Genomic DNA, 23,947 nt, shown 5'->3' on the forward strand with positions numbered 1-23,947 from the left:
CCGCAAGAAAGTTTGCCAGAAGGAAGTGCTGCGCGACATTGGACAGGTAGAGCCTCCAACAGGTTGGAAGAAACTAATGACGTCGACGGGGCTGCGGCTGGGAATCCAAGGCTGCTGGGCAGGAGGATTCTCAGCAAACATTGGATTTAGCTACCAACACTGAAACAGAGCTGTGGGCATTAATTTATGGGATGGAATTTGCATGGAAGACAGGGGAAAGAAAACTAACAGTTGAATCAGACTCAAAAGTGAGCATACAACTATCAAAAGAAGCCTCCAAGGATAGCCCTCACCACAACCTGATCAGAAAGGCGCAAGAAGGATTGGGAATGCCAGCTGATGCACGTTTGGAGGGAAAGCAACTCCTGTGCGTGCAGATCATCTAGCTAAAAATGAGCCTAAATTTGCCTCCAGGATTATCGGAGTTCAAGAGCCCACCATTTTCAATTATGTTGTTGCTGTGTTTTGATATCAGAGGTGTAGCATCACCCCGTCTAGTTCCTATGTAATGGCCAATGGCCGTCCTAGAACCAAATAAAAGAAAATTACATTATTGCTTTTTTTTTGTTGAAATTATGTGTAACCTAATATTATTTCCTTTTCATTATTAAAAAGGATACATATTCTGTATCGTATGAGTTATACAACAATCTCTGAGAGTAGCTTAAAAAAATTTATATTTAGTATATCTTTTCAAAAAAATTTTTCCTGTTAGTTTAAATATTAACTTGTACTATGTGTTTTGTTCAGTTAATTACGTTTTAAGTCAAACAAAATGGATAAATGACACAATACTAAAAAGCAAATTTGATGACCAATTGGACTAAATTGATAGATGAAAATGACAATAATATTAGTCTAAAAGTTTAAATAAAGTAAAATAATTGAAAACTTTTAAACCAAAACCGAGCTTAGTATTAGTGTTTGGCCTTCTTCCTGAAATTCTGGCATTCCTTTTGACTATTTTATGAACTGGTCCCTGCCACTCTTGAGCCGTGTTTCTCTTGCTCACCGTCCTTGCAGTACGACTTACTTCTTTATTACTATGTCACCATTTTTGGGGTGTATTCTATTCACCTTTTCTTCTGGTTCCGGCATATTCCTGGCCAGGTGCCTTGGCAGATTTGACAGCGTCTTTCGTGTCCCTTTAGTTCTTGGACACGTAAATGTTTCCGACGGCTGGTTCCGGCACATTCCTTGCCAGGCGGCCCCCGGCAGATTTTGACAGCATCTTTCGTGTCCCTTTAGTCTTTGGACACGTAAACGCTTCCTACTAGGAACCGTCAAACGTGTTCCTACTATAAAAGCGATCGATTCAAACTGCTGCTATTTTCCTGAGCCCGTCATACTCCCCGGTTCTCGAAAAAGTGCCACCACCTCCCTCAACCACCGCCCTCCGTATCCCCCATCTGCAAATTTTTAGTTACTGGATTGGGATAGAGTCTGTTAATCTATGTCCCTAAAACAGTTGGATCAATCCCAAATGCCGGTGTCTACGGCTGACCTGGCTCCAAATGTTCCCCAAGAACTCATTATCGACGTACTCTTACGCCTCCCAGCAAAATCCGTCGGCAAATTCAGGAGCGTTTCGAAGTCATGGCGTTCTCTTCTCTCCGACCCCGTATTCATCAAAGCCCACCTCGATCTCCACCTCCATCATTCCCAAAAATTTATCCTCTCTTCTTCTCCTCCCACAGAAAAATCAACTTTGTCCACCCTATCTTTCAACCCCACTGGCAGCGCTGACAACGATGGCGTTTCAAAAAAGCTCACGCTTCTAGAGAACAAATTGACCGGCGCCACTATTATCGGTTCTTGCAATGGGTTGGTCATAGTTTCAAAATTCAAGAGGAGGAGTCCCGATACTAAGTACTATTTGATAAACCCCACAACCATGGAGCTCGTGGGAATACCCGCGAACCCTTTGGCTCCGTGGGCTCGTCGAGGTGGGATTGCTCTCGGTTATGATAGATCTAATGATGACTATAAAATCGTCATGTTTTTTGGGAGTGACAAGGTTAACAACGATGCTTATCTCGATGTTTTTAGTCTGAGGAGCGGAACTTGGAGGAGAATCGATGTTCTGTGTGATCGTCCTGCTGATGTTAAAGGGGTGTTTCTGAACGGTGCTGTACATTGGTTGGGGGAGTGTGATGGTTCACTGATTATGTCTTGCGATTTGAGTTCTGAGGAATTTAAGCCTCTGCCTGGGCCTTCTTCTCCTCCAGAAGATTCTTTTTTCGATCGTATTGCAGTTTTTGGTGGATGTCTAGCAGTGGTTGCCTTCACGGGTTATTCTACTAAAGTTTCGATGATGAATAGGGGTTTTTACATGGATGTTTGGATGATGAAGGAGTATGGTGTTCAAGAATCTTGGACCAAGTATAGACCTAATACGCACCCCAATACGTGTCTTTCTTTACCTGTTTGCCTATTGGGGGATGATGATCTTGTTCTGCATGTGCATCAGAGTTTGCACAAACTTGTTGTGCACAGTCTGACAGGAGAAACTAAGAGGGACATGTTGGTGACTGGCATTGGAAATGCGTTTAGGGATGTAAAGGGCTTTTGCGAAAGTGTTGTATTGCCTATTTTCTACTGTCAGAAATGGAACCAACATAAACTTGGGGTTTGACGGTTGGAAATCTATGCGTGGTTATATCTATGATAAAAGCCTATATTGAATTATGTGTTAATCTTATTTAGATAGTCATTAAATCTTAGTGGCTAGATGGTTGCCCATATGGATACCCAGTTTCCCTTTTGAAAATGTTTCAGTATTGATTTTTTCATACTTTTGTCGAAGTTACAATGATTTGACAAGTTTGTACTAGATGTGTTGTGTAATACTAGCTGATTGTATCATACCAAAGCACCGGAGACCAACATTTCACCCTGGAATTCTACTCTTTCTCTTGCAAACAACTGGTTTTGGGGCTTTCCCGTCTATATGTTTTACATTATAAAGAAAACACCCTGCCTGCGTAATTTCTACTCTTCATCTGTCTATCGTAACCAGCACTATCCACAACTTCTCCCCACCCCTACGTCTGATCCTGCCAGCAAGCCACTCTTGAAATTTTGGCATTCCTTTTGACTATTTATGGACAGGACCCTGCTACTGTGGAGTTTTCTCGTATTTCTTTTGCTCACCCTTATAATGCTACGACTTACCACCTGTTTGGTTGCTGCTAAGGAGTGGCAATGAGAATCACTATGAAAGGGACTTTTTGGATGCCTGAACTACATGAGAATCACTATGCGCACTCGTTCAGACTGAAACTTCGGAGCATATCATATAGGAATAACCGGGCTCAAAACTAGTTTGGGGAAACGTTGCTTCACATAGAACACGTCAAAGGGATTTTCCTATATTAAGGATGAGTAAAGGTTTCTTTAACTAATACCTTTCATGTCTATACCCTGTGGAGTAGTATTCAGCTTGCCAGGAATAATTTTATCTTCAGAAGCCAGCAATTTGATTCCACGAACATTCTGAGAATCGCAAGGTGGTGATACAACAATTGTAACTCATCACATGCCTCATTTTCAAAGTCGTGGTCGCGGTCACGGTCGCGGCCTGGAACGTTCCACATCGGTCTCGGCATATCGGTCGCGGTCTCGGTGAGACGCAAATTATAAAGTATTTAATATTTTAAAAATTATTAATAATATAAAAAAAGTATGCTAAACAAAAATAATAAAAAATAACAAAAGAAATGGCTGAGTCAATCCGTCACGGTGTAACTCGGCCAATTTCTCGTCTTGACTCGGGATAACTCGGAGTGATTCGGTGTGACTCGGCCGAGTCAATCCGTCGCGGTGACGTCTCGGCCGATTTCTCGGCGAGTCAAGTATCTCGGTATCGTTTCGTCACGGTATCGTATCGATAGGGGCCGAGACGGTGACGACTCGGCCGAGTCGTCTCGGTCTCGGCCGAGACTTCGAACCATGCATTATATCTCACTTTCCCTGCACATCAAAATTTTCACTTGTGTCCTCTCATGGGCCGGTTAACTTTAAATGTTGATGGTGCTTGTCTACCAAACCAGATGGCTGGTATTAGAAGAGCCCAAACAAGTTCGTGTGTTGAAGTCGAAAGAATTGGAAATGAAATTGCGCTCCTTGAACGGGATAACATGTAGTTTCACTGGATGGTGTACGAAGTGAGGTTGTTGGATTCCTTTTGTAGCTAGTGTCAAGTAAGCAAAGCTGAGTGCTAACACTTGCTGCTTGGCAGACAAAGTGGTAACTAAAAAGACTTAGCATGGAGAAACTGTTGCTGTTTCTTGTATAGTAACTTTGATCATGAATGTTCTCGAATCCATTGTCCTAAACTGTCCTGCTACTCGTATTTCTGCATGCTTTTTGGTCTCCCTCCATTTTGTTTTCCTGGAATTTTTTGCCGACTCTAGTTGCAGACAGGATCTGTTTTAATAGTTTGCCCTCTGCTGTGTCGTCTACGAGATTTGTTAGATAAAAGCTAATGGTTTAAATTAAGTGTTTTAGTGCCATTACGAGATTTGGTAGATAAAAGCTACTGGTTTGAATTAAGGCTTTTGGCAGTCTTTTGAAATTCATGTTGAACCGGCCGATTCAAACGGTCGAACTACGAACGGATCAGGACTCCAATCTGATTCATACTTTGGATTGATTGAATTTAAAAATCGATGAGAACCATGTGAACCGTTCGAATCAAAATGAACTGTTGAACCAGTATGTTTTTTTTGTTTTTTTCTATTAAATTGAAAAAAAAAAAAGAATAGGTTCTTATTAATTCCAAAGACTAGTTACTAAGTGCCTCACTCACTCACTTTCTTCTCATCTTTTACTTCTTATCAAGTTTTCATATCTACTTTCTAGTTTCTTGACTTCATCCAGATTCCAAGTTTCTCTTTTTTTTTTTTAACAAAGTTGCAATATTTAATTCCCAAATACATGGTTTAAAGTTTAAACTCACAATATCTAATTCCTAAATATATGAATTTTGTTTAATTTCAGAATATTGTAGTATTTTTGGGTAGGATTTAAAATTATATTTTGATAGGTACAATTGAGATTAAATTTATATGTTTGTACTTACGAGATTTGGTAAATAAAAGCTACTGGTTTATATTAAGTCCTTTAGTGCCATGTACCATGCAATTGTATTCTGAAGGTGCATACTTTGAACCAAGTTCAATTTCAGCAAACATTCCTTTTTCCTTAATTGAATATGATAAAAATACTGCTATAAATAACATGGAGCAAAATGGCAAGAAGCGCTATCATTTTTGCGCATTTTTTCTTTCTTCAACTTGATTGCCCTGCTCTGCATTGAGATTCAGGGCTACACCTTATGTTAGTGTAACACGAGAGGCTCTAGATATATGAGATATCATTCATATTCAAGTTTGGAATCCTTTTTTTTTTTTTCAAAACATGAGCTATATATCTTGACTTGAAGTTGAAAATATTGTTTTAAAAACAATATTTGCATACTTATGATCAATTTTTTCAATAATTTATCCAGTCATCTGATTAAAGGTAGAAAGAAGATTTGATTAGGCATTTCAATGATCATACAACATATAATTTTTCTTCCTTTTCACAAAATTCAGGGTCTCTCCACTTAAATTAATTACATGCATGATAAATATTGGACAGAAAAAATATTAATATGCCACTTTATTTTATCCTAAAGATAAAAAAAATTATTGTATGGTAAAAATCATGTCTTGTAACTTGAACATCCAAAAATCTTAAGGTCTTTCCTTCTAAATCATGTAAAAGGGCATGTAAAAGGGCATTTTCATCAACTCAACTATTTTCACAATTAACTTGATGGGTTAGACTGAAATGGAAGGTAAAGTGAGAAGAAATAAACTTTAGATGTAAGCTACAACATTGACTATATTCTTAAAAAAAAAAAAAAAAAGACTTTGACCAAATTCTAAGGGGAGTTTTTGTGCTTAACCCTTCTTTTTATAATGTTCTTTTCATTCCAGTAATTCACAAAAAAATAAATAAAAATTTCTTTATAAGCAAAATTATGCTTGGCTTTTTCGTGAAGTATATACATTTCCTTCAAGGCAATGCATGTTATGTAATCACGAAGAATTCAGAGGAAGTGCCAAACCAGTATACATTTCCTTCAAGGCAGTACATGTTATGTAATCACAAAAAATTATTATAAATGCCTTTCATAATAAATAGACTGCACTTGTTGAAATTTTCAGAAATTTTCCCTTCAGTAGTTTTTTTCCCCTTGAACATTTATCCCAAATAACTTTCGTTGAACAGCTTGTTATTTGCTTTTCGCATGTTTAAGGTTGTGTTTAGATTGCATTTTCCATGATTTTTCATGAAAAAATTACTGTAGCGATTTGATGTATGTGAGGGAAAAAGGTAATAGGGAAATGTGATCACGAAAAACGACGTAAATTTGTTTTCTTTCTTTTACTTCTTGTGTATGGTGAGTAGATATAGAAAGCAATCAATCCTCAATTTCAGATGGACCAACACTTTTTATATGGGATGAATTCCTTGATTTATTTGTTACATTCGTTCTTTTCTTCTCTTTTAGTACCGGAACAGAGGCTTTTGTTTCCTTATTCCCCTTTTCTGTTTGGACAGAATGGGAAAAATTATTATCAATCAAGAGTTTAAAAATTTCCAAATCCCAAGGGTTTACTATCAGGAATGTAAATTGATAGAGACACAGATCCTTTAAGACATAGGTGTAAAACATAAATAACAAAAAAACTTTGCACGTTCATGTACATAACTTTTTGGTCGTATATGTAATTGGCCCGTCTTATATCCCTATACCAATTAGATATGGAAAAACATCACAGAACTCCCACCATTTTAACAAGTCAATCAAAAACTTCTATACACAACTTTTCCTTTTTTTTTTTTGGGTTTTTGTGTCAATTTTTTCTTTGCTAAAAAGAAAATCCTAAAATTAGTAGTATCAAATTTAATTGGCCCCACGGTTGATCATTTCCATGTACTGGTTCAACGACTCCTGCCTCTGCAGCCTCATTTCTTCATTGAATTTCTTGATGAATGCTTCGACTCGGCGGTTCAACTCGTCCTGACCCGGCGAGTCAAATATTCTGAGGTTAGGGACACTGGACACCAGGTCCGCATCAAGCCCACTGATGAAATATTCTGGCATGTCCACAAGCTCAAGCGTATCAAGAGTAGATATGTGCTTCAGCTCTTCCGGCAACTTCCGTAATCTGTTGCAGTTCCTGATTCTCAGGCACTGGAGCTGTGGCAATGCACCTTCCCCCACCTTTATTTCCTCCAAATCATGTAGGCGGCTGAGCTCAAGGAATTTCAATTGCTGAAACCCATGCCTAGAAATGACCATATGCCGTGTTCCCCCATATGTAGATTCCAGTTTGAGGAACGACAGCTGTCCCAACTTCTCTAGCACTGGCATTGGGTCATCCGTGAGATACGTGGAACTCAAAGACAAGCGAGAGAGATTTGGAGGGAAATCAGGAGACAGCAAATCCAGCCTGGATAGCTTAAGATCTGTTACATGATGGAGCTTAGAAAGTCCAGCTAGAGATTGTGGCAACACGCTTTCTATAGTACGGTAAAGACTTAGCGTCTTTAGGCTTCCAACCTCAGATAAATGCATGCAGAGTTTGTCTATCTCTGACCTGCCATCCACTACAATCCCCAGTTTCTGAAGACTTGTCAAAGTTATCATGTCATTGTGCATAACGTCCTCAAAGCGTATGCCTGACAGAGTCTGGAGATTCCTCAATCCTTCAATCTTAAGAGGCACATCACATTCCAATTTATACGCATATAGATGCCGTAAACTTTCAAGCTTCCAAATGAAATTTGAAACTTTCACTGTCCTATCAAAGCCCCGTATGTCAAGAGTTTGTAGGTATCGCAAGCAACCGACGGAATGAGGGAGCCTTCTAATGTGTGTGTCTCTTAAATTGAGGTACCTTAGAAGCCTGACTTCACCAATTCCTTTTGGCAAATTATAACCCATCCCAGCATTCTCAAGGTCTAGTATCCTGAGCTTTTTGAAACTTTTGAAGCTAAGACTAAAGTTTTTCCCGAAACTGCGGATATTGAAAACAAGTAGAGACCGGAGAGGAGGGGTCGAAGACCCAAAATAATTTTCATCCAGAGGGAGACTATGAACAGCAAGGTACCTGGATTTGGCTGATATTTGATCATCTCTAGTGCCATGGATCTGAAAAAAAATTTCATCCTCTGCCTTTCTGATTGCAAGCTCTCGCAGTAAATCATGGACTCTGCAGCTTTTAATCCTCTTATCAACCGTCATTTCCGCCACTTGGACAATATTTCTGCTACAAAGTCGCTCCACATCTTCATATGCTGCAGTTTCCTCCAGATTTTTTGCATCTCTTTTCTGCATTATTCCCTCAGCAACCCACAGATGGATCAACTTGCGCACAGAAATCACGGAGTCTTCGGGAAACAAACCCAAATACAAAAAGCGAAATTTCAGATTGGCAGGGAGGTCTGCATAACTTAATTCCAGAATTGCCCTTGCTTCACTAATTTTCCCTGCTTCGCTCCGGCTCCATGATAGGTGTGCGCTAAAGTTGTTGAGAACTTCCTCCCATTCGGTCTTCGACTTATTCTTGCCTAGTAGCAAGCCACCTATAACCGTTATGGCCAGTGGTAGACCGGCACATCGCCCCACAATTTTCCTGCCTACTTCTTCCAAATCTGGAGGACACCCAGCATTAGCTCCGTGGCCTAAGGCCTTTTTGAGGAACAAATGCCAGCTATCCTCTTCCCCCAAAGTTTTCAGCTCATGTGGTTTGCTAAGAGCATCTGCGTGTACGGCAACTTCCTGATTGCGAGTTGTAAGCAGCAATCTACTTGATGTGCCAACATCGGGAAAGGCCCTCCTGGATAGACAATCCCACGCTACTTCCTTCCATACATCATCAAGTACCACAAGACAACATTTGTTTTGTAGATCTTGATAGAGCCTTCCTTCCAACTCTTCCTCTTCCATCTTTTCCAACATTTCAGATAGCTTGTCATCCTTTGGATTTAATTGCTTTATGATTGATCTCAGTATCTTTTTGTGATCATAGCTTGAAGAGACGCATACCCAAGCACGACAGTTGAATCTCTCCCTGACATCAGCATGGTTATAGACCTTTTTGGCTAGAGTTGTCTTACCAGCACCTCCCATGCCGACGATTGAAACCACACGGCTGCTTTTGTCCTCTTTCAAAAGTTCTGCCACCAGCGATTTTGTTTTCTCCTCGAAGCCCACTATATCCCTGTCCTCGTTGAAAGGAGAGGACCGTCGGAGCCGTCGAAGCTCTTCTCCATGTGTACTCGTTCCCTCTCCAAGATTTTTGATATCGTATTTTTCACGGCTATCAGCTATGTCATTGATCCTCATCTGTAAGGACTCAATCTCTTTACCAATCTTGAAGAGGTTCACAATTTTCAAGGGATAATACGTCAATTTGGTGACGAGTCCCTTGTTCTTTGTGAAGAACTCAACTTTGCTGGCAAAGATCTCAATGATATCCTCCGCATCGTACGCCGCAGCTCTGATTTCAGAAACCCAGTTGCGGATCCTCTCATCTTCATCTTGCCTCTGATCTGCATCTTTCAGGAAACACCGCATCCGGACCAGATCATTTTGGAGTCTTTCAACTTGTTGTCGAACATCTTTCAGGAAAACAATTTTTTGAATCAGCAGATCGCCAGTTCTCTCAATTACAAAAGAGATAACAGGGTCAGCCATATTGGTTAAGCCGGAAGCGAGCTTTGCTTTCAACAAGCTGTTGTTTTAACTGATCTCAGAAGAGAGGTAGGATTCTCGTGGTTCATTTTCTCTTCCAGTTTTATCCTTAATTCTTCATTGACTTGTCCAAGAGCAATTATTTTAGTAAAAAACAAAGCAGTTCGATTCACATGGTGGAATGGAAGGCGGAATTGTTTTGATACGCGGATTTGATAAGCAGTTTCCACTTACAGGTCCGCGGTTTTGCATACTATAGTAAAGTCTTGGTAGGCCATAACCGGCCAAGACACTTTTATAGGTGGAAAAAGAACAAAATAGTACGTCTCTTCCCAAGTCAATTTTCCGTCATTTACCTCTGCTTTCTCTTTTTGGAGCAGAATGGAAAACTGACCTCATTAATACCCCACACTAATATTGGCGAAATATATGGCTTGTAGTTGTCGCGCCCCACTTTGTCTGAGTTTTGGAAAAACTTGAGACAAAGAAGTAGACACCAAATACTTACCTGTGTTATTGGGCTGCAAAAGATTCCAACGAACAGAAATTCTAATACGGGACTGACCCGAACAGAAATTTAAAATTGGGATAGACCCACGGGATAGACCCGGACAGAAATGTAAAATTGGACGAATTGAAGTGAGATAGAGTGTTGGTGGGATGGAAACACGCACATTAGTGAGATAGGCTCGATGCTAATGGCGGTAGGATGAAAACGCGCACGTTAGTGAGATAGACCCGATGCTAACGGCGGTATAATGAAACACGCACGTTAGTGAGATAGACTCGATGCTAACGGCGGTAGGATGAAAACACGCACATTAGTGAGATAGACTCGATGCTAACGGCGGTAGAATGAAAACACGCACGTTAGTGAGATAGACTCGATGCTAACGGCGGTTGAAGTAAACACGCACATTAGTGAGATAGACTCGATGCTAACGGCGGTTGAAGTAAAACACGCACGTTAGTGAGATAAACTCGATGCTAACTGCGGTTGAAGTAAAACACGCACATTAGTGAGATAGACTCGATGCTAACGGCGGTAGAATGAAAACACGCACGTTAGTGAGATAGACTCGATGCTAACGGCGGTTGAAGTAAACACGCACATTAGTGAGATAGACTCGATGCTAACGGCGGTTGAAATGAAAACACGCACGTTAGTGAGATAGACTCGATGCTAACGGCGGTTGAAGTAAACACGCACATTAGTGAGATAGACTCGATGCTAACGGCGGTTGAAATGAAAACACGCACGTTAGTGAGATAGACTCGATGCTAACGGCGGTTGAAGTAAAACACGCACATTAGTGAGATAGACTCGATGCTAACGACGGTAGAATGAAACACGCACGTTAGTGAGATAGACTCGATGCTAACGGCGGTAGAATCAAATATAGTTGTCAAGAGTAGGGAATGGAAGGGTGCGCGGCGGGCATTGAAGCTTCGCCCACAAGAAATCAATTTTGATTTTTTTCAAGAAACAAGAATTTGAACTTGATGTTTGACTTTTGAATTTTTCTGATTTTTCGAGAGAATCTTTTTCCAAAAATAATTTGCCCCAGTGTATGGCCCTTTTCCCTTCTTTCTTCTCTTTCTTCGGCATCGGCCTTCTACATCGCCAGATGCTTTTCGTCGACTTCAACTATGAATACCTGCACAGGGCTTACGTGCACTCAAATGAGCGTGACTGATTTGAAAAATGCATTATTTTGATTCTTGGACGAAATCCTCAATTGGACTACAAAAATATTTGCCCCTGTGTGGGCTTATTTTGCAAAATTTTGCAAATAAAAATTTTGCCCCAGTTGGGCCCATTTGATTGCAAAAATTGGTTTGGATGATTTCCCATTTACTTGAACAAAGAAAAACCGCACTTTCTAAAATTTAGAAAAGAGTGCACATACAACAATGTGAAGAAACTTTAATCGTCAAGTTTGAACTCATGCAGAAATTTCATGATGAATTCCTCGAAATAACACCAAATTTAAGAAGATTTCTTCCTTACTTTTAGCATTGGTGCTTAGGGTAACGGGTCACCATTTCTGGTTGACTCATCTTTTCAGGACCAATCAAGTGACTTTTTTTTTTTTTTTTTTTTTTTTTTTGAAATGGCTAAGGAAATGGGAGATAAGAATCTGTCTCATTTTTGTGCCCCAGTTGTATGTAATCCATTCAATGTCACATCTTAGTGAAAGCAAAAAGTTTGTTACCCTTATTTTCAAGAAAACTTAGTCAACATACAAGCTTTCTAGGCTTGTAACGTATGGACAGAAGTGATAGCTAAAACATGTGGAAACGGGTTATGCCCCTATGATCACAAATGATTTGATGAATTTCTTATGAGCATGATCCTCACTTTGGATTGTCATGAAGGAATAAGTCAACGATGGACTTTCTTAGCTTGTAATTTGGCTTGAAAACGATAGCTAAAGAAGCAATTTTCAAAGGACATTGCACTGAAGATCGCATTTTTCAACATTGCCCCTATTTTGAAATCAAAAGATCTCAGACTTTGTTTGCATTTTTCTTATCACTCACCAGAGACTTCAGCGTCGAATTTTCTGCATTTTCTTGCATTTACTTTTCTTGCTTTGCTTTTTGCCTCTTTTCCAAAAAGACCCTCGCGGGATTTCACATGGTGAGTAGCGTCAACCTCATACTCAAGCAATTCAGAAATACAGCTAAAATTTTCCGGCATCAGAAATTTTCTTGACAGGGCCATTGCAAAGAACAGGAGTCAGGACTTTCGGCTTTGTAATGGGGTCAGGTGGGGTGCTTTAGAAAAGTTAAGGCTTGAAAACGGATTTCAAAACTGGTTTGAAAAATCTGAGATCGCATTGTTGCGTCAACCCTATTTTAGGGTTAAATCAGAATTTGCCCCAGTTTATGCTCAACTGAGACTTTTCACTTTCATTTCCTTTTTCCTTTTGACTTTTCGGCCTTTTGCCATTCTTTTGAACTTTCACAAAATTTGCCCCAGTTTATTTTGAACTGAGGTTCTCTTTTCTTCTTTTGTTTTTGATCTTGTTGCTTTTCACTTTTTTGAAATTTTCTTTTCAACTCAAACTCGCCCCCAGTGTGGGGTTTGCGATTCTCAGGGGTTGCCAAACGAAATAATTTATTCTGATGGCTCAAAAGGGATAACTAGGGATAAAGTGTTCGATTGGAAAAGAAGATAGCCTGACTTGTATTCTGTTCCTTACAACAACTCTGAAAGGAAACTTTCGTTAATGCGAAATTTTTGCGTGTATCTGAATTAATTGACTGAGGAAGACCCTTACTCATCCATATTTGTGAAACATAGGCGATTCACATGGACAAAAACCCTTCCTTTTCTTTTTTCAAACTTGGAACCCAAGTGGAATCAAATTTCCCCAATTTGCAGTTCCCTCCTTATTCTAGCATTTTTGCTTTTTCCCTTTTTCCCTTTTTCCTTTTTTGTTTTTTTTTTTTGAAAATTCTCCAATCTCCCTCCCCAATGTGGGGTACGACCATGAGTGCATTAGAAAAGAACCACCAATTTTAGCTCAAAATGGGGATGCAAGGGGTGATCAGTGTTTAGGTTGTAGAAACGACGGCCAAAGCATCATTCTTACACCTCATGACAACCAAAGTAACGAAACGGTTATTGAAAATCCATTCCCCTATTTGATATTTGAAAATTTTCCAATATAGGGTAGTGATCATTAGGGCTCTTATCTGAAACGAAATTATTCTTTTCATAGGCTCAAATGGGAGAGCAAGTGATAAAAATCTGTATAGATAGTGAAACAAATGCTCAAAGTAAATTTTCAAAACAAACAAGAATAATGCACATTTTTGCTTTCACTTAGATGTGAATTGAATCGATTAAACACAATGGATATTTTCAAGCAAAGATGGCCCCAATTTGCAATTTATCAATCAGTGTGACTGATTTTATTTTGGAGTTCAGTGAAGGAGAAAAGATATCTCATTGGGCCTTCTGAATGACCTCTTTTAATTCTGAACACTCTTATTGTGAATTTTCAGGTCGGAGGTTGAAAAAATCCCAATTTAGTCTTATTTCTTAAAATTCATCATGCAATCTCCAATGAATAAGAATAAAGAATGAAATGTACATAAATATACACAAAACAATGATTGTCCAAAAAATTTATTGCTGAAAAAGTTTGAAACAAAATTTCTCATTCAATTACGATACAAATGAGAAGAGAGAAAATTGTAAAGAGCTCCACATATACACTTTTTGTCTCCTTTTTCAAATATACAAAATTTTCCTTTGGAAAACAATTACAACATTTCTCAGAGGGTTTTCATCGTAGGACCCGCCCAAGAATCAAATAACACTTGTAATCTTCAAACTTCATTGGATTAAAATTATCATCAGATATAGAAGAATATTTCCGTCTTATTGAAATATTTTTATGAATGCAAGGGAGGGGGGAAACAAAAGAAAAATACCCCGAGTTAGTAGACAAAACTGCAAAATCGGTATGCATGTCCTATGGGGGGAACCCTTTTTATGCCAAAGGTAGGCCTAGCATGAAAATGCAATCCTCTAAGGTAGGCACCATACCATACCTGATGGATCTGATCAACTCATTGAGTGAGAAATAATTTTGACAAATTTGGTCAATTAGAGTGAGAAGAGACGTTTGTCAAAATGAGGACATCGTCCAAAGGGATTGATCACTTTTGATCGATACAAGAATTTGCAAAAACGCACAGGTTTGACCTTGACGAACTTCCTATCGAAGAGATTGGAATTCGTTGACCAAATTTTTTCAGTGAAGCACGGGTCAAAACCCCAACTGATCAAATGGCTGGATGCAATAGATGGTTTTCTCAAAAATCGACTAAGTTTCCCAACTTGAAATTGACATTGAAACCCTAATTGGTCAGATGAAATTGACAATTTATTAAAAATCGACCGGATTACCCTAAAAAGGGAAACAGGTCAAATGAATTGAATGAAATTTAATTTATCAAATCACCCTAAAAAAGGGTAAATTGATCAAAATAGATTGAACGAAACTTGATTTATTCAAAATCGGCTCGGCTGCCCTAAAAATGGGTAAAATGGCCAAATGAATGAAATTGGATTAGTGATTTATTCAAAAATCGGCCGAATGACCCTAAAAAGGGTAAATCGGTCAAATGATTTGATGATTTATTCAAAAATCGACCGGATGACCCAAAAAAGGGTAAATCGGTCAAATGAATGAAATTGAATGAATTGACAAAATGGATTGGTTGAATTGTCCGGCCATTGGTTATTTCAAAATTATTGAGGTGCATTAGTCTATGACCTTCTAAAAATCAAATTTTGGCCTCAATTTATTTATCGTCTCAATAGGAGGAATCACTTGTGAATTTCTTCAAATTAATGTCCTTCACGCAAGGGAATTTTACCAATTAGGTTTAAAAATGGTCCAAAAAGTGATTATCAGACGCTCATATTCCAAAAGATCACTCTATGAACATGATCGGATCCTACCTTACCTTGTGCACTACCCCTTTGGATGGTACGAGAAAGGTAAACGTGCAAGTCTCATTTGGATTATATATCCGAGACATGGGGTGGTTTATTCCTAACACGGGATCCCCTAAATGGCATTCCCTTTCTAGGGTTTATGCATGATGCCATTTATTAAAGCAATGTAAATATGCAACAAATATGGCCTAGAGGACAAAATAATGCAACGGGGGGAAAGGGTCTAAACATGAAATGTATTTACTGAAAGATAAGTGCAAAGACTGAAATTTAGACATGTGAGCTATCTAATGGGTGAGTCACTAAAAGAGTGCCAAAGAGGCCCCTTATTGCTAAGGCACATGTATGCAAGCCAAGAAAACAAAAGAATGGTTAGTGCAATTGATAGTACACATAACACATTGGGAGCAATTAAGAAGAAGAAATACAATAAAGCAAGTAAAAGGGGTAGAACCCCTTCCCTCGTGCCTATTGTGCTTAAAATAGGGTGAGGCCGACTCTACCTTAGGTCATTCTAATATGGATGCATGAGGCTGGGGTTCACTAATGCCTAGACTCGATAAAGCTTCGGCTCCCAAGCCTTCAGACCTAAAGGCGAAGGGTCATCACTCCCAGGGCCTTTGGTCGGTGGCTCGAGTGATCCCTTAGGTAGCGCTATGGGCGCAGAGCACACCATCCGCCTACCCAAGGCAATCGGTCCTAGTCCTACAAGGCGGTGTGGGATGGCGCCCACGAAAAATAAAATAAAATGGGATAAAGCAAGTAAACGTGCACGTATGAAGTGCTCCCCTATTTTGAGGGAAGGGGTGAGAACCACGCGAGGCTCTAAAGGTGACACACCCCCCCAAATGCAATGCAAGCGCGAGATAAACAAGTAAACAACATCCAATCAACCAATCACACATACGTGAGTGAGGGAAAAGTGTGATACGCGCGCGAGGTGAAAAAGTCCTATATAAAAATGCAACCCTAATATCCAAATGCAATGCATAAAAAGGGTAGAAAAAGGAAACGAATGGCTAAATCAAATGCTCGGACCCACTTAGGAAGTCCCCAGTGGAGTCGCCAACTGTCGCGCCCCACTTTTCGATTCGATTGAGTGATGATGTGTGGTGTGTAATGTGTGAACGTGTGCAAAATGAAAAAGTAAAAGGCCATGGGACTTAGAATGCGACGATTTGGCCAAGTGAAGTTCAAAAGGGTTTTTTGTATCAAAAATGGAGTCGCCACTTGGTATAGAGTTAGGGTGTACCAAGTCACCCAAAAAAAAAAAATGTTTTTTAAAGACAAAGTAGTAAAACCCTTTTTAAAACGACTCCTAGTCCACGTAAGCCAAAGAAAAAGGTTCGGGGGTCACGTTTGACAAAGGGGAAGGCAAGGATAGAATCCAAGGCACCCCTTTGACCTAGCCAAGGCTAGTTGCGCGACTTAACCTTACCTTTCCTAATTTTCTACCCAATATATGTTCGCACGTTGGATATGACTATATGAATGCAAAAACCTAGACCTAGGGGGATCGGGGGAAATTTCTCTTCAAAGGTTGAGTGGTGCCAATCACATTAATTGTGAAGCCCAATAATGATCCTTTTGGAGAGGTCACACCTAAACCTAAATGACGTGAAAAATGAGTGGAGTGCATGCCATGTGAAAGTGTGAGTTTGTGTGAAGTGAGAAAAATGATAAAAGTAATAAGACAAGAGTGAAGGTGTGCAAATGTAGATGAAAGTACTCGTGTGCGAGTGAAGATAAAATGCTCGTGTGCAAGTGAAGATAAAAGGGTGTTCGTGTGCAAGTGAAGGTGATAAAAAGGTGCATGTGTGCAAATGAGACAAAAGTGAAAGTGTAATGATAGAGTGGATTGAGAATGCATGAGCCTAGGGAATTCATGCATATTGGGTACGGGGAGACCTAAATCGTGACTTGATTTTCCCTTTGATTAGAAGGCGAAACTAGCGTGCTAAGGCTATCGAGTAGCCACACTCGCTCGTTTCCCTTATCGGAAGGGGACACTCAAGCAAATGGACCCTACAACTATCATGATATGCAAAAATCCTAAAATGAAGGGAAAGGGGGTTCGAGGAGCATGCCAAGTGATGAAACTAAGAAAAATGCATGATATGTGGTGAACAAGCAAATGATATGCTAATGAGGGGAAATCCCTAAGGGTCTAGTATTGGACTAGCCCATTCTATGAATTCCGACTAGCGTTGGACTAGCGGAAACGTACATTCATCCATTCCATTCATTCATGGCTATGAAAGCAAGTAGACATGCCAAAATACTCGTAAACACATAGCACATAGCACTTAGCATGCTCGACTAGATGCAAGAGCCTATCAAAGCAATTAAACATGTAGCAACAAAAGCAAGCAACCAAGGGGAAGGGGAAATGGACAGATGCTCTCCGAGCCCTATCTATTACAAGCCAAGAGGTGTACACATACCCCATAAAAGCATAAAGGGGAAAGGGAAATGGACCAGATGCTCTTCGAGCCCTATCTATTACAAGCCAAGAGGTGTACACATACCCCATAAAAGCATAAAGGGGAAAGGGAAATGGACCAGATGCTCTTCGAGCCCTATCTATTACAAGCCAAGAGGTGTACACATACCCCATAAAAACTTAAATAAAAGTAAAAAGCAAGTAAATGCACGCAGGGAGGTAAGGAAAGCGAAGTAGACAGGCATATTCACATAACACATAGGAGCACGTAGGAAAAATAAAGTGCGAGTGAGGGATAGAGTGTACCTCCCTTGCAATCGGGGCCCAATGAAGTGAAATCACTTATTTATCCTCCAAAATAAAAGAAATGGTCAAGGTACCAATTTATTTAGGAAAATTAAAGGAAATAGGCAAACACAAGCTCACTTGGTCATAAAGCCCCTAAAATCATGAATTAAGTGCAATTGAAACAAAGCATAGTGATTAATTAAAACAAACAAGCAATGAAATTGTAAAATTAGAATTGCCAAGGACCAAATTGATGAAGTTATTCAATTGGTTGGGTCATAGTGGCATAGGGGAAAACTTGAGGGATCAAGGTGCTAAATCTGACAATTATTTTTCATGCAATCCCATGCAAACCTACGAAACTCATGTTCTGCAATTTTCCAGCAATCATTCTTTCAGCAATCTTTCATTTAGCCTAGATGCATTTGTACAAAGCAAACCACCGAATTCAATGACTCAACTTGAATGCAACAACTTAGAGGAAGGTTATGCACAATCTGGAAAAACTTTCATGCAAGGCCCATGAGGAAACTAAGATTTTCTGCAAGTTGCTAGTCGATGTTGCTGCTGCAACTTTTCGGCCAAACAATTTTGCTGCAACTCATTCGGGAGTCTTTGCAACTCCAAGGAATTTTCGGCAAAAACAAGATTCATGCAGAGCTTTCAACCATTTCCAACTAAACATAGCTAAAACAAAGAGTTTCTTGGAAGATTTTTCATGCAAAGTGTACAACTTAGGAAGAAAAAATGAGCTTTCTGCAATCTGGAAAAAAAAAACAAAAGGAAACCTGCTGCAGCTCTATGTTTACAAATGCCTATTTCTTAATCCCAACTTGGGTTACACATTTTCAAAACCAAACCTGCAACTTCAGGCTAAGCAAAACATATAATCACCACCATCAAAACAAACTGAAGACTTAGGAAATGATCATGCAAAAAATTCTGGAAAATATACAAGAAAAATTCGGCAATTCGGTCATTCATTTTTCCAGCAAAGGATTGGAACATGCTTCGAATATTTCAGCCCCCAAAAAATGCAAACTCAACACCTCTTTCCAACATAAGATCAACCAGCAAATTGGATGGCTCAAGCAATCTTCATATAAAGCTTATAAAGCAATTCTGCAACAATAAGACATTTTCAGCAGCCTGCCGAAACTTTGGAAATTTCAGCAACCGAAAGTGCAGGCCTGCTGCATTTTTTTACTTCCAAACTCGGACTTCACATTCCAAATACACAAAGTTTGATCAAGACCTTTTAAACTAAGCATCACATAAATCCATGTATGGTCATTCAAACTCCAAGGATTCCCACGGAAAGAACTTCGTCCAAGAAAAATAAGAAAGAAAAAGTGCAGCCGAGGAGCTTTATCATCTACTTGCACTGGCCAATTAAAGTATTCATCACAGAACATTTCACTCTTCAAACAAACACTGAAATCACCATTCATCACTGATCAAACCTGGTTTGTCTAACCTTAGCAGACTCGGCAGAAAGCATCCGGGTGAAGAAAACAAAAATGACAAAAACTAAGGATGGCAATCTTGAAACTTTGCAATTCTGGAAAAAAATACTTTGCAACTGAGACATCATTCAAACCATTTCCAATCTTTGTGAGCTTACCATCGAAACCCAGTTTTCAAAACATAGAACACAAACGAGAACTAAAACAAAGAGAGAAGAAAAGAATAAATTTGTAACTCCAGGTTCATTCACAGGTTTCTGGGTTCTTTTCATCACAACATCTCTGGTTCATAGTCTAAGCAAAAACCCTGGCCCTAAATCTATTCATGCTGAAAAATCAAAGTTGAAAACTTTTCTGCAATTTATCGCTAATGCCTGCCATTTCCGTAGCATATCATCCTCACAAAACGAATCCCAACAAAACAAAACCCTATATTCATGTATCAATAAGACACAAATGAAAGTGAACCAGACTTAAAAAATCATGACTAAAAGAAACCGTAAACAGAAACGGTGGACTTGAAAGAAACACAAAGAACTGAAATGGTAAATCGATGACCGAAAGGAAAAGAGAGAGGACCTGATCCAGAAAAGCTTGAGGTTCTCAGTGACTTTCTTCCTCTCGGCTTCCTCTCTTGTACGAAGCTTGATTGAAAAAAAATGGAGTCTTTATTCTCCTTCTCGCCGTCAAGCTCAGTTTCTTTACCTCAGCCCCAGCTCCCTCCTTTCTACTGTGTTTTTTCTTTTGCTTTCAGTTTTTCCCGGACCTTCCCTTCCTCTCAAAACTCTCTCTAGTTTTAGCCGTCAACTTCCTCTCCAAACTCTCTCGCTCCAGTATTTTCCTTTCCAGATTGCGGCCGTCATTTTTGCTCTCCAACCCTCCACTCTTGCCTGGTGTTTTCCTTTTGCTCTCGGCTGTCCTCTCTAATTCCGTCCAGCTCTCGGTTTCTTTTGCTCAGCCTCTCAGTCCTTAACCCCTGAAAACTCCCTGGTTTCCCTTTCTTCAAAGCTCTAACCTTTTGCACAGCTCTCTGTTGTTTCTCCTCCTCTTGCTCTCGGCTCTCCCTTTCAGTTGTTTTCAGTTCTTCCTCCAACCCCAACCGTATGCTCCCTCTGTTTCGTCTAGCCTCTTTGTTCAGCTTTTCTTTCCGCCATCCCCCCTCCTCCTTTTTGCGGCTGTCTTGCCTTTTCCATTTATACCAGCATCTCCAACCCTAAACACTCCCAGCCATCTTCTGTATTTGCAGCCCAAGGAGCCGTCCCAAACTTTCCTTGCAAGCTGCTACAAATGCAGCTTGCCGCGGCTATCATTTTTTTTTTTTTTTTTTTGTTTTTAAAATGATTAAAACAATATTGATAAAAAATATAAATGTAAATAATAATAATAACAAAAATACCAGAATTGAACACAATTTAAAATAACTAAATAAAGTGGCCATTTTCAATTTTTTCACATTTTTCTTTTTCCTTTTCCATTGTTTTTTCTTTTCTTTTCCCTAAATAAACCAAACAAAAATAAAAGATAAATTAAGTAGAAATGACTAAAATAGATAAACAAAACAAAGTTACTATTTTTCCCTTTTCCTTTTTCCCTTTTTCATTCATTTTTCCTTTTTTCCATTTTTCCATGATTTTCCACGCTAAAACTCAAAAAACAAAAACTAAAAGACTAAAAGGTAAATAAAACTAAAAATAAAAATAAAATAAAATAACATCTAAAGGGGCAAAACAAAAATGCAAACCATTTAAAACAAAAATCATGAGATAAACAAAAATCAATAGACAAGACTTATCACTAAAACGAAGCATATAAATCAATTCAAAATTTGGTGTCTACAGTAGTGTCTTAGTGACAATAATGTAATATCTCACAAAATCCCTTTGCAGTACATTGGCATAAAATATGCCACGTAACCACGACACCTCAACATACACAATTAACTATATATTAGCACGGATAATAAATCCCTTACCTTTTGGCCAAAAATATTTTTTTATTTCTAACTTTTAAAATGCGGCAAATTAGTTTCTCACATTTTAAAAACGAAGCAAATTAATCCCAGATTGACAATTTAATATAGATTTTAGATATAAAATTGGAAGGTCACTACAAAAAGACATTAAGTCACTGTAAAAAGGAAAAAAATTAAAAATTATAACATACTACCCGGAAAAAGTTAAAATTTTTTGAGACAATCACATTGGTCAACATAAAAAGGAAAAAACCCCCTAAGTTACAAAATTTTATAATTCAAAAATTGTTTAAACTTTTTTGAGTGAAGGGTTTGTTTTTGATGTTATAACTTTTAAATTTTTCTTCTTTTTTAGAGAGAATGGTTTGGTTTTGATGTTGTATTAATTTTTTCTTTTGATGTTAATTTAATATCACTTTTTGAAAAAAAAAATTATTTTTTAAGAGAGAAGGTTTTTTTATGTTGTAATTTTAAACTTTTTCCTTTTTCTATTGACTTAATATCGTATACATATCATATATAGTTAGATTTGATTAAAGTTAAACTGATGTTTCAATTTTACTCTTGAAATCTATATCAGGATATCATTCTGGGATTAATTTGCTTCATTTTTAAAATGTGAGGGACTAATTTATTTTATTTTAAAAATAAAGAAAAAAAGTTTTGTTTCCTAAAATGTAAGGGATGAAGCATATCTTTTCTTTTTTTTTTTTGGTGAGAAATCTTTTTACCCAGGAGAGGGATACTGCCCTAATCTATAAGGTTTACTGTCTGTATGTCTTGTAATAACACCAGCTCCATCACCCCCACTTCCCTCCAAGGTTAAGGATATTCTCACTGTCCAAGATATTTTGTGTTGAATACATTATTGTTATAACAAACACATGATTTTCATTTTATATTTATTTTTCAAGTATTGTTATTGTTTATATAATCGTATCCTCAAATTTTTGTTATACCTTAGACTATTGTTAGCATTAGAAATTGGGAAAAATGCCAAAACAGTTGCTATGCATTTCTATAAAATTTCCCATTTTATAAAGCAATTGTTACTTTTTGTAAAACCCACGATTTTTGGCACCGGTTTTATTATTTTATTTTTCCAATTAATTAAAAAGATAAAATTACTAGGTAAAAGCAAAAAATAAAAATAGAATAACTGTAGAATGGGATAAAGGTTCCTAATAAACTAAAACTCTTATCCAAACCACCTACTAGGCGCAAATATTTTAATATATGTGGGAATAATGGGACATAAAAGAAATGGAAAAGAAAATTATGATTGCAGATACAAACTATCTTAGTACAAAACTAAAGAAAAGAAAAGGTTACAAATTTTCAGATGCATCATTTCCTGTTGGAAACTAATTCCAATTTAACATTTGGCTAACAGTAATATATATTTTGTCACACCGATTTTATTTTGATTTTAAAATGTTCGTTCGTTTGAGATTGCCAAATTAATGAAAAGATAGCTCACTTTGTTCTTAGTTCTGCAATAATTTTTTTTTTTCACTTCTGCGAATTTTTCTTCTGACTTATAGTTTGACCTTTTATTTTAAAATATTTCTGCCCTTTATCAAGAGATCAAAAAAAAAAAAAAAAAAAAAAGAGAGAGAGAGAGAGAATCTTGCCAAGTCCAACATGTTACACACAGGAGATAGAGGGTGCATTCTCTCGCCCAATGGGAATTGCCTGCATATAGATTAGCATTAGCAGCTTAATTAAGTCCTTGAGAATCTTAGCCATTGGCGGCCACGTGTACTCGTTCACCAATCAGTGGAAGATAACGTTATCAAAATTGAGATTGCGGGAAATGGTTAACTGCACACGTGTCAACTCGTGAATGGAATCGTTAACCTTCTTTTGTGTCCAAACCAGGCGGTAGTAATAGTGGGCCCCCACAGTAGGAAGTGCCATTTCAGGTCTAACTGTCTAAGACTAGAGTTGCAAACGAGCCGAGTCGAGTCGAACTTTGAGTTAATCGAGCCGAGTCTCGATTAAATTTTATCAAACTCGAGCTCGACGAGCTGGCAATTTTCGAGCTCGAGCTCGACTCGAATCAAGTCGAGTCGAGCTCGAAAAAAATAAAAAATAATTATTTTATTTTTAAAAAAATAAATAAAATAATTTTTTTTCTGAATAAATAATAAAATATTAAGGATATATACGTAATTTCACTATAAAAATAAAAAATAAAAAAATATATATATATAATATACGTAATTTTATTATTAAATAAAAGTAAAAATAAAAAAAATATATATATACTCAACCTCGCGAGCTAACGAGCTTAATATTCTGAGATCGAGTTCGAGCTCGAGTTTGACTCGAGCCGGCTTGAGCTCGATTAATATCGAGGTCGACTCGAGCTTGACTCGAGCCGCTCGCGATTCGTTTGCAACCCTATCCGCTCGCGAGCGGCTCGATTCGTTTGCAGCCCTATCTAAGACTCTAAGTGGGAGGAAAAGCTCAATTTTCTCACGGGGAGTTTGGACACAAATTATTCCAAAATCCAAATACTGGAGCACTTATTTTA

The 23,947-nt window shown here is 38.3% G+C and overlaps 2 protein-coding genes across 2 annotated transcripts; one reads left to right on the forward strand and one right to left on the reverse strand.

Moving 5' to 3' along the window:
* Window positions 1-1,315: 1,315 nt before the first annotated feature.
* On the forward strand, window positions 1,316-2,901 carry LOC113740745 (F-box/kelch-repeat protein At3g06240-like). The gene has a single exon (XM_027268273.2). It carries the CDS (start codon window positions 1,454-1,456, stop codon window positions 2,633-2,635), a length of 1,182 nt encoding a protein of 393 aa, XP_027124074.1. The 5' UTR covers window positions 1,316-1,453; the 3' UTR covers window positions 2,636-2,901.
* Window positions 2,902-6,733: 3,832 nt separating this feature from the next.
* On the reverse strand, window positions 6,734-11,034 carry LOC113741258 (probable disease resistance RPP8-like protein 2). Its single transcript, XM_027268756.2, has one exon. The coding sequence runs from the start codon at window positions 9,758-9,760 to the stop codon at window positions 6,962-6,964; it is 2,799 nt and encodes a 932-aa protein (XP_027124557.1). The 5' UTR covers window positions 9,761-11,034; the 3' UTR covers window positions 6,734-6,961.
* Window positions 11,035-23,947: the final 12,913 nt, after the last annotated feature.

Source organism: Coffea arabica, chromosome 4e, assembly GCF_036785885.1.
Source record: "Coffea arabica cultivar ET-39 chromosome 4e, Coffea Arabica ET-39 HiFi, whole genome shotgun sequence".
NCBI classification, from domain to species: Eukaryota; Viridiplantae; Streptophyta; class Magnoliopsida; order Gentianales; family Rubiaceae; genus Coffea; species Coffea arabica.

What these genes read in the sequence shown, in the direction of transcription:
- LOC113740745 (XM_027268273.2), top strand. Translation starts at nt 1,454, where the DNA reads ATGTCCCTAAAACAGTTGGATCAATCCCAAATGCCGGTGTCTACGGCT.
- LOC113741258 (XM_027268756.2), bottom strand. Translation starts at nt 9,760, where the DNA reads ATGGCTGACCCTGTTATCTCTTTTGTAATTGAGAGAACTGGCGATCTG.